The sequence below is a fragment of the Helianthus annuus genome, chromosome 4, assembly GCF_002127325.2.
Source record: "Helianthus annuus cultivar XRQ/B chromosome 4, HanXRQr2.0-SUNRISE, whole genome shotgun sequence".
Taxonomy (NCBI): domain Eukaryota; kingdom Viridiplantae; phylum Streptophyta; class Magnoliopsida; order Asterales; family Asteraceae; genus Helianthus; species Helianthus annuus.
This window is the reverse complement of record NC_035436.2, coordinates 88,821,993-88,833,240: the sequence shown is the minus strand read 5'-3', so window position 1 is coordinate 88,833,240 and position 11,248 is coordinate 88,821,993. Positions and strand designations below refer to the sequence as shown.

Here is an 11,248-nt window from a genome sequence, read left to right as displayed (position 1 = left end):
AAATTTATTGCTTTTAAGATAAAATGTTTAAGATTAAATTTTAAAAATAAAGAAACTTTGTGTCTGAAATTTTGAAAATTCTCATCCAAATGGTAAAAATTTGAAATTTTAAAAGACAAAGGTAGTGTTTCGAAAAATGAAAATCGGATCTCATAGCATGTGTCAGCTCTCTTTTAACTCAGGATTCTTTACAAACCATTCTTTGATTAAGACCCATTTCTCAAATCAAATGTGCTATCACATGAATTACTCCCATTTAAAATTGGTCATGATTATGCATCATTAACGTAAACTCAAAGCTATGAATAGTTTCTTACAATTAAAGCTAAGGAAGTCTTATGAATGCACTGATGCCTTTAAATATCCTAACTTATATAGATATTAAATGGATAATAATATGGAGATGGACTCTAGATTTACAAATGAAACACACAACTGATGCCTTCAAATAATCTCATCATCCATTCAAATAAAAAGACCAAACATTCATAAAACATCAATGTTCATTTGTTAAAAAATGTTCCAATCCAGGTGAATCAAGTAAATCTTCATTTCAATGTGCCTAATCATCATGCATTCAAATAAAAGCAACCATTCATGCATGATATTTATTCAATTAAATATCATCAAAACTGGAAATTCAAAATTCAGTCATTCTCCGCACTGACATAACTTATGAAATCCAAAGAATTCAAAACTTAAAACACACAAATAAATTTGCAAATAAGATGTAGCAAAATAAAAAACCCAAAGACAATAATAAACGAAAAAGAAACACTAGGTAATGAATTGTAATGAATTAAAAGGAAGGCGCTAAACAAGACTGACCCTTAACGACAAATTTGATATACCATTTAAAGCTCATGGCTCTCAAAATCGCTGCAACTTTAAATCCTTCTACACGATTTGGAATTTTGAGGTAAAATGGCGAAACCCATTAATCGAATTCTTTCTAGGTTTAGTGAAATTTGATGATTTCTTGTGCACTTTGATTTTGTGAATCTTGCATTTTTTGATTCCGACTATTGTAATTTACAAAAAGCTAGAAAAAATCCCTTAAAGATTAGAGCAAGACATGTTAACAAAGGAGAAAAACAACCTCGAGTATACATGTGATAGCTGTGAGGGAAAAATGGAGAGGGTCATTTCACAATATACGAAGGGCATTTTTGTAATTGTGTCGGTGCACTGTAGCACCGACTTTCTCTTTTAAGATGTTATAGAATTTATATATTCTACTTTTTTAGTTGTTTTAAATGCTTTTTGTTGTTTTTTAATCAACTATTTGCGTTTTTTTTTGTTTATTTATTTAAACTAGTCATAAACCTCTTCGTTGCGGGGCAGGGGGCGTAAAACCATTCTACCAGTACTACGGGGCGGGAGACATAAAGCCGTGCTAAGTACCAATTAAATGAAGACCAAAACCGAGAAAAATCATAAAATAAATCACGAATTTTTAACACCTAGTGACTCACGTGAAGTAAACCATCGACGGATGTGAATGTATACAGACACGTATTAAAAAATTAGGGGGGGGGGGTAAAAAACGGACCAAATATGACCAACAAACATAATGCTAAGTAGCAACTAAATAACAATCGAACATGAGAAAAAACGTAAAACAAAACTATTATAAAAACAAAACTAACTTAAATTTTGTAACAAAATTATAAGAAAGCGAAAGTTTTATTACATAAAAATAATGTTAAAGAAGTATGAGGTGTAGTGAAAAAAAATGGAAAAAAAAGTCTATTGTTAAAAAAACACACACACAAATGTAAGTAGCTAACAAAAATGAGGTAGTTGTCAGTATCACTTTATATATTCAAATTCATTATTGTTAGATCAAAACTGAATACACCAGTTCCGTCAAATTCATGGAGAAGAGGACGAGAGAATACCTGCAAGTAACCGACGAACATTCCGATCGAGTTGCCGGAATCAACACCTCTCCCCTGCGACCGGAACTCTCCTACTGCTTCTACGACGACTTGGCACTCAAAGGCATTCGAGTTGACCAATTACAACCTGGTTCCATCTCCTGCTCCTTCACGATCCCCCCTCGCCTCACTGTAATTCAATTTTACACTCGATTAGTTTCATATATAGCAGGATGGGGCCTGCCACTTGTTTGTAATTAGTTATATTTTAGTTGGTTGTTTCGGTTTGTTGACAGGATCGGAATGGAGATCTGGCGAATGGCGCGATTGCCACCTTTGTAGATCTGATTGGTGGAGCTTTGTTGCATGAGATGGATGTGCCTATGAAGGTTTCTGTGGATATGTCTATTTCGTATCTGTCTACAGCCAAGATTAATGTAAGTTTTTTTTTTTTTTTTTGCTTATGAAATGAAACAATATGTATGTTTTTGAATAACATGTTGGTTACTGACACCACCCTGAAACACGACACGAACCTAACACGAAGTTTGCGGGTTTGGGTTTAGTCTAATCGGGTTCGGGTCAGTTTCAGGTTGAACCCGCGAACCCGTTTAGCTAAACGGGCCGGGTTCGTGTCGAAAAAAAAATTATGTTAAATGGGTCGTGTTCGGGTCAACCTACCGACATGACTTAAAGTATGGGTTTTGTTCGAGTTCGTGTAAAATTTCCAGGTTCGGGTCGGGTTGAACCCACCAACCTGCGAACACGACCCGTTTAACACCCCTAATTAGGGTTTCATATTGATTGCTTTGTGTGTTTGCATTTACGTAACACTTATTATTGTTCACCTTGCACTCGGAATATAGTTTGCATCTCAACTGTGGGAGTTATAGAGAATTGTTTTGCAGTAAGCGTTTAATTTAGGGCCTTCTGCAATTACTGTGATCAAATAAAGAAGTGCTTAAATCGGTTGTCGAGGAGTGGTTGTGGATGTCACTTTTGTTAATCGAAATCATAAGCCAAGTGTTAGATTGGGCACAATTGTCACTAGTGTGTGCCAAAAAGTTACTACAATGTGGTTTCTTGTCAAGTTTACTTCACTCTGACCGAAAACGTCACCATGACGTGGTCAATAAAGCCATGCACATGATCCTAGGGATGGTTTTCGGTATGCGCGTTGAATCATTAAACCCAAGCACACTTATAAATCTGTGGGTCGTATTAGGGTTTAGGTTTAATGATTCACTCGTGAACCTGAAACCTGTCATCCCGACATGATTGCCTCATGCTCTTGTCAAGTAAAGCTTGTATTAAGAGTCTGTATATATACAGTTGTTAGCAGCTATTAGCCAGCTTTGTTAAACTAATTATTACAGTTATGGTAGTTAGGAGGCTTTGCTACAGTTATAGGGTTTTATATATTTCACTTAATGCTCTATAAATAGATGTATATATGAGGCTTTGCTATAATGTATGCTCTATAAATATAGGGTAAATTACATTTTTCGTCCTTTATGTTTGTATCGAATTGCAATGGATAACATTTAACTTCAATAATTGCAGTCACAATCCTTTATTTGGAAAACTCATTACACTCTACGTCCTTTATCACTAACCAAGTTAAAATTTTCAGTTAAGTATGACATGTGCCTTGCACATGAGGGTATGTTAGTAATTTTACTACTATATTTAAAATATATATCTCCTTTTTCCTTTTATTTTTACAGACACACAACCAAAAACCTTATATAATTTCTCTCTTCTCTCTCATGTCTATCTCTCTCTAGAAAACTTTTACGAGATTTAAGTTTTCGAAAATTCAACAGTCGGCTACCACCCTTGCTCACCACCTCCATCATCCAAAAACTTTACTCAAAACAAATGTATGCTTACGGACTGTCTCAATATTAAGGTAATCCAAAAAAGCCCACTTCCATCTGTTTGATCTAATAATTTTTTCTTGTTCATATACGAACCAAACAATAGTCAAGTCCCCGTTCAATTAATCCCCCAAATTAATCAACCTAAAACTAACATTAATCCCCAAATTAACCAAAACCCAAACTTCAATCCATTCCCAATGTTCATATCATCAACTACACCATTACAAATTAAACAAACAGCCACCAAAACCAAAACCCATTTTTTAAAAATCTAAACAAAAAAACTTGTTTCACCAGCATCACTATCTTTGAGATTTAGAATTTTCCAGTGAGAAAACTGAATAGCACTTTACCTAGCATTACTAATAAAACAAAACCCTGAATTCAAATGAAATAAACTCCGATTTGTGTATACCTGTCGTCAATTGTCACCGGAAATTACCATAGAATATCATCATCATCCTATCGAAACCCTAAGTCGAGATGGAGGGGTGTTCATATCCGACGTCTTCATTTTCCCCAAACTGAGATCGTAAATTGAACAATCATTTTGTCGACGATCTTTGGGGTTTGTTTAGCAACGAATTTTTGGCAGTTGTGATGTTAAAGAAAATGGTGTAGGGTGTTTGTGTAGAGACGGTGAAGATAATGGTATTGGGTGAATGGTTCGTATGAGAAAACCACCACTTAGATGGCGGTGGTGGATGAAATCTTGCAGCGGAGGTTGATGGGGAGGGCGGTGATGGATCTGGCCTGAAAAGTGCCTGGTGGTGGTGGTGGTGGTGGTGGTGACAAAGGGAAAGAGAAGAGAGTTGTGAGGGAGAGAAGAGACTTAAAAGGGGGAAGAATTAAGTGGGAAAGGACATAAATGCCCTCATATGAGATCCATGTGACAATATTTAAGGTTTAAAATTAACCTTGTTAATGGTAAAGGACGAAAGGTGTAATGAGTTTTCCAAATAAAGGATTGTGACTGTAATTATTGAAGTTAAAGGTTATCCATTGCAATTCGACACAAACATAAAGGACGAAAAGTGTAATTTATCCATAAATATATGTAATGCCAATATTCAAATGAAGGATTAAAAAGTTTTAATGGTCAGCAAGTTGGGGGGGATATGGCCAATCCCACAAATGATATTTTCCTTCCACGGGACACCCGTAAAAAAGTTGCGTAGGAGGCCGCAGATTTGACTTCCTATTGGCCAGTAGAGGTGGCCCAAAGGGGTGTGCACTAGAACAGGCCGGGGTTAGGGTGGGGGTATGGTTAATCACTCTAGGGTGTTTGAGTGATTCTCTACCCAATAATATTATGCCATGTCAACTACCCATTCCACTCCCCATTTTACACTCAATCAGTAGGTATGATTAATCACTCTAGGGTGTTTGAGTTATATATTTTTAACGGTCAAATTTCATTAATCTTTGCACTCAATCACATCGGTGACTATACCCCGATTTCCCTCACCGAACACCCACTCACCGATGGTCTTCATCATGATGGTGTGGTCACCGATCGGTGTGACACCCACTCACCGAATGACTCCCCACAAATCATACTGCCCACCCTTAGACCATAAGCATGATGGGGTTTTGTTTGTTTATATGCTTATGTTGGACAATGTACCTTGTTGGCAGGATGAACTGGAGATTAGTGCAAAGCTTCTGGGTGGAAAAGGAGCCTATAATGGAACTCTTGTTCATGTAAAGAACAAAGCTTCGGGTGTGTTAATTGCTGAAGGACGGCATTCATTGTTTAGTAAACCAGTTAGCAAAATTTGATTTGATTTGATTTTATTTGTGATAGTAATGAATTATTATATGAGGAAAGTGAATACGGTCCTGGACGTGTCTAACCTTAGATGCTAAACCCATCGATACTAAACAATTTTAAGTCTCTAACCGACCCAACTCGACTAGAAATCTGAATTCGAGTCCCAACTTCTTGAAATTTCAATCAGCGGAAAATTAATTCACATTGGATAATCTAGAACTCAATGACCTTTCATTCTCAGAATTATTTTAATATTCTTAGAAACCAAACATTAAAAAGGCAAGATATAGAGATATGTAAAAGTAATGTAAATATGCAATTTGTTTTGTGTAATTTGTTTTGTGTTTTGAGTTGGTTGTTCTTCTACATCTACTTTATCACCAAATGAATGTATTTGGTTACTACATGTAGGGATGAGCAAATTGGACCCGGTACTGGTACCGAATTTACCGAACCGGATACATTTTTGGTACCGATTTTTGATATTTTCGGTACCGGTTCGGTACCGGTCTGGTACGGTACCAGTATTTACCGGTTTTTACCCTCAAATACCGGTACCGTACCGGTACCCATTTTTGGGGATTTTTGGTACCGGTACTTTCGGTTCCGGTACCGGTCGGTACCGAGTTCATCCCTAACTACATGTATTAGTTTAAACCAATGGTGGAACGATTAGCCCGAATCTACACCGACGAGATCATTTGTAATCATGGGACGCCTCGTGATATCATCTCTGACCGTGATGCTCGGTTTACTTCGCGATTGTGGGAAACGTTTCAAGCTTCTCTTTGTCTATGCTTAATCTGAGTACCGCATTCCACCTCAAACCGACGGTCAAACTGAAAGAACGATTCGTACTCTTGAAGACATGCTCCGTTCGTGTGTCATAGACTTTGGTGGTAATTGGGACAAATACCTGCCGTTAGTCGAATTCTCGTATAACAACAGTTATCATACCAGCATCCAAATGGCACCATTCGAGGCTTTATATGGAAGAAGATGTCGATCGCCTATTGTATGGCACGTGATCGGTCACTCGCAATTAACCGGTCCTGAGCTATTGCAAGAAACGACTGACAAAGTCCTCCAAATTCGAGACAACTTGTTGAAAGCTCGAAGTAGACAGAAAAGTTACACCGATAAACGACGCAAGCCCTTTGAATTTGACGTTGGCGACTACGTACTCCTAAAGGTATCACCTTGGAAGGGTGTGGTCAGATTCGGCAAGAAAGGGAAACAAGCGCCTCGATATGTTGGACCTTTTAAGATTCTGGAAAGGATCGGAAAAGTCTCCTACAGACTCGAACTACCGGAGGAACTTAGTAATGTCCACCCGACTTTCCATGTGTCGAACCTCCGAAAGTGCCTGGCTGACCATGATTTAATTGTACCTCTCGACGACCTCCAAATAAACGAAACACTACACTTTGTGGAAAAGCCTGTTGAAATCATGGATCGCCAAACCAAGCAGCTCAGACGCTCGCGCATTCCTATTGTGAAGGTTCGATGGGAAGGCAAACGAGGCGCAGAGTTCACTTGGGAACTCGAAAGCGACATGAAGACGAAGTACCCACAGTTGTTTGAAAGAACTTGTTCTAGAGAGTGAAAGTCTAGAAAGAGAAAGTTCTCCAAAGTGATTCACGGTGTTGTGCAACCTTCAGCTTAATTTCGGGACGAAATTCCCTAAACAAGGGGAGGCTGTAACACCCCGTGTTTCGAAAGTCAAAGTCAAAGTCAAGATTGAAGTCAAAGGAAGAAAAGATCGCTAATTGCGATCTGTCACTCCTTGCTCAATTACTGTTTCGACTTCTTTGACTATGGCTAGCCTATTTTATGATTTTACATTAGGTGTATTATGTGGAGTAATTAGTTAAAATCAAAGTAATCGAATTGTTTATCGCTACGAACCGCTTTACGACTGTGAATAATAGGAAGTAATAATGCGATAAAGTTAATTAAACGCAAATCAATCTAATCTAATCAACATCGCGCTCGCAAACCCGAATTACGCAATTTTGGTGTTATTATACGTGTGTGTGTGCCTTATGTGTTACTTGTGCATGTTTATTTATGTTATATGTGGTAATCAATCGAATCGCAATCGAAACGCAATCAAACTCAATCGCAATCGAATCGAACTCGCAAACCAAATACGAAACAAGGATGACGGTACGTAGATATAGTATGATAATTAGTGGAGAAGAGACAGCGCGCGATATGAGTGGTTGGGATTAAAAGTAATTTGAATAGGAAACTCTACCGCATTCGCATTGCTCACAATCGAAATCGAAATATCAAAAAAAATCGTCGCACCGAACACTCGAATCAGGCAACTGATCGATCAGGCTACCAGCCGATCGACCAGCCGGCCGATTGGACTGCTGTCCGATCGGACAGGCTGACCGATCGAGCTGCCTGACCGATCGGCCAACACTTTCCTCATTTGGAAACCAATAAATACCCCTGTCATTGTCATCATTTCCACTTTTGGAAATCCTCTGACCGACCAGCTCGTGTTCTTCACCTTTTCTTAGATTTCTCGCGATTCCGGTAAGATCTCGTCCTAAATCTTGTACTTTCTTGTTCTACACGCACTCCTACACCTTTCTATCTTTTAAATCTTAACTTCTAACCGTGAAATCATCAAGATTCAAGTGTTCTAGGATGTTGTCATCATGGTGTTCTTGGAGAAGTTCATGTTTTGGCCTCAATCCACCAAGAACAACTTAGATCTAACCGATTTCTACATAAACAACAAAGATCTTTCATAGATCTAAACACATTCACGGTGGAAAAGGATTGAAAGAATGTTTTTCTAACTTTCTTTCAACTCTTTTACACTCAATACCCTCAAAACCGATAGAAACGGAACTTGTGCTGACTTACTAATCATTCCGGTGACTGTGTGGCCAAGATCCGGATTCTATCCACGAGGTTCACCGATTTCGGGCTAAACATGAAACACCGTCCCGAACCGTTCACTAATCAAATTTGTGTGATTCCTGTCCGATTAGGGGAACCAAGTAATGACGAGGTTCCTGTTGCTTGACTCGTATCAAAACACCTCGATAAAACAACAAACATCAAAACAACCAAGTGTTAGACGAACAGGCCGACCAGGACAAGGCACTGTCCAATCGGACTGCTGTCCGAACGGACAGCCAGCCGCACGGACAGACAGCCAAACGACTGGCCAGCCGATCGGCTAGCACATAGGTCCCACACTTAATTAACCTATTTAAAGTTTGAGTATTGAACGAACTGCTGTCCTATCGGACTGCCATCCGATCAGATTACTCTTCGGATCATGAGATACTTGACTTTAAATACTTAATCGATTTTTCAACATGTTCAATGCACGACAAATGCCACCCGATCGAACAACTTTCCGATCGAGTGACCTTTTGCTGAGGACATGTTCATCACTGAAGTATCAACCGATCGGGTTGCCGGCCGGTCAAACGACCGTCCGATCGACCGACCTAAAACGTAAAGATACTTCAATGTTTTCAAATACTACAACGAAAACTTCAAAAGTCAACCATCATACACAAACACATCCTACTCAAAGGAAGAAACAATCCACTCGAATAGCCATCCGATCGGACTCCTGTCCGACCGAACAACTGTCCGAACGGACTGTCAACCGCACGGTCAGCCGTCCGATCGGACTACCGTCCGATCGACCAGCTGTCCGATCCATCAACACCTGTTTCCGTTTTACGCGTTGCTTACCGTTATACTTTCGAACTGTTCAGGCTAACCTTACTCTCAAGCGCTCCCTTCAATCCATCAACCGCTGTGAGTATACTCGATCCCTTTTTGCTTTAAGCACTTTTGGGTGTTGCATACGTTACTTATACGAAATCACATCGAACACACTACGCAATATTTAAAACGCTAACCGTTACCGCATGTTATACGTGACTTAATAAATGCTTATTTGTTATGTTTACACATGGAATGCTGTCTACCTGCCTTAACGACGATAGTACTATAGTTTGGACTCAGCACCCGTTCACACGGGGGTTGTTAAGGACACTTATTTGCATGGATTACAGTGGTGATCCTGTATTACGAACTGCCTTGGGCAATCAACCCGCAGTCATTGGTATCGATAGATTCATGTCGATAATTAACATGCTTCGTTTTCCTCCGTGTACGTGCTGGTTATGCGTAAACTATTTCGAACTCTATATGCTATTATCAAACTTGTATACTCGCCTTTACACTATGTGTATTGACTTTTATTTTAACGTATGTGACAGGTATTTTGGATAGTTAGCTGCTAGGAAAGCGAGGATAATAAGTTTCTAGAGGCCAACAAATAGTTGTCTGTACTAATGTAATCAGGCGTCTCTAGAAGCAGATAAACAATTGCTCTATTTAAATCTGAGTTGTCGGAATAGAACTATTTGCCTAGATTTTGTCTGTCATAATTTGTTTACTGTTTGAGACATGGTATGGGACATGTTATTTTAAATTGAATAGTAATGATAATTGTTATGGAAACTTCTGGACAATCTGTTTCGCTCAGTGCCGCGCCCCGATGATTCCGCCATCAGTTGGGTGTGACAGGTACAACCATTTAAGCACAATTTACAATCATACATGCATACAGAATAAATTGAATTTGGTAAGGTAATGAAACCATTATTATTTGATTAAGGTACAACCATTTAAGCACAACTTACAACCTAAGATACACACAAATGTTTCAAATTAATAGTATATAAATTTGCAAGTTGTTTGTGTATGATTGGGTTGCACCTTATGTATGGAAAGTGTTATGTGCATGAGGGGTTATACTCATATTTTTTGTACGTTCTACCCACTTTTGGGTTTTTTTCTTTCTTCTTCTTTTATCTTTAACTAGATTTATCATTCGTCCCAATGCGGCAACGACGTAACATAATGCCAAGTAGCACGTTGCGACGGTAAGATATGACAAATCAAATTAGACAAACCATTCTAAAAAAGGTTAACCAAATCGTCAATAAAATGTTGCAACATAAATACATAATGCATTTAACAACAAATAAAAATTCAAAGTCAAGAGTTTGTAGTCATTGTTTTCAGACAAAATTGCATAAATCAACCTTTATGTTATACCCATACTGCACTTTATACCTTTTACTATGAAATCGGCAAAACCCAACCTTTATGTTCATGTTTTGTTACATGATCAACCTTTACCATTAACCTCATTTGTTTTTTTTTTTTTTGGTTAAATTAACTCACATGCTTTGCATATAAGAGCTTTTTGATCTTTTCAAAATCATATTTAACACATATATATAAAAAAACCACAAAACCCATCAACAACCACCCTACCTTTATAGCTGAAGACCACCAACAATTACTCACCAGCATCATCAGCTAACCCAGATTATCAACAACCAACTTTTCTTTTGTTCTGCACATTTCCACACACAAAATTTAATGAAGATAAATAAAATATAAAAGAAACCCATTGGTGTTCTACTTTCTCTGTTTCCAATTTCATCCTAAAACACATTATTTTTAGGGATGTGATAGATAAACCCAAGATATGAATTAATATACCAATTAGCCTTTCCTTGTAGTCGTTTAACCAAATTTCGTTTACTTATGCTAAAACACCTGAACATCAAAATAAAGGGTTGGGCTATATAGAAAACCCTAAATATTTAAGAAACCCGGAAAACTCAAAGCTCCCGACTTTTTTTTTT

The 11,248-nt window shown here is 38.1% G+C and overlaps 2 protein-coding genes across 10 annotated transcripts in view; one reads left to right on the top strand and one right to left on the bottom strand.

Moving 5' to 3' along the window:
* LOC110912681 overlaps nt 1-4,587 on the bottom strand; it is a 35,766-nt gene extending 31,179 nt beyond the window's left edge. For 4 of the 8 annotated variants that reach the window (XR_002578109.2, XR_002578108.2, XR_004890313.1 and 1 more), the window contains exons 1-2: nt 4,179-4,586; nt 1,902-2,070 (exon numbers count right to left, since the gene is read on the bottom strand). The gene's annotated coding sequence lies outside the window, so the exon portion shown is untranslated. Of the gene's footprint in view, nt 1-454; nt 563-1,901; nt 2,071-4,178 lie in introns of those variants that run through there. The other 4 variants (XR_004890314.1, XR_004890312.1, XM_035988544.1 and 1 more) reach the window with 4 other exon arrangements.
* LOC110912682 (acyl-coenzyme A thioesterase 13) lies at nt 1,797-9,858 on the top strand. 2 transcript variants are annotated; one of them, XM_022157465.2, is made up of 3 exons: nt 1,797-2,072; nt 2,177-2,317; nt 9,806-9,858. In XM_022157465.2, the coding sequence occupies exons 1-3, from the start codon at nt 1,878-1,880 to the stop codon at nt 9,827-9,829; spliced, it is 360 nt and encodes a 119-aa protein (XP_022013157.1). In that variant the 5' UTR covers nt 1,797-1,877; the 3' UTR covers nt 9,830-9,858. The 2 variants fall into 2 exon arrangements, with proteins under 2 accessions (XP_022013157.1, XP_022013155.1); XM_022157463.2 differs by lacking the exon at nt 9,806-9,858 and adding an exon at nt 5,402-5,714 and having other exon boundaries at nt 1,800-2,072.
* Nucleotides 9,859-11,248: the final 1,390 nt, after the last annotated feature.

Bases quoted from the DNA above. Each gene is read 5' to 3' on its own strand.
- LOC110912682 (XM_022157463.2), top strand. From the start codon at position 1,878: ATGGAGAAGAGGACGAGAGAATACCTGCAAGTAACCGACGAACATTCC. The intron at 2,073-2,176 runs GTAATTCAATTT...GTTTGTTGACAG, and splicing joins CGATCCCCCCTCGCCTCACT to GATCGGAATGGAGATCTGGC. The intron at 2,318-5,401 runs GTAAGTTTTTTT...CCTTGTTGGCAG, and splicing joins TGTCTACAGCCAAGATTAAT to GATGAACTGGAGATTAGTGC.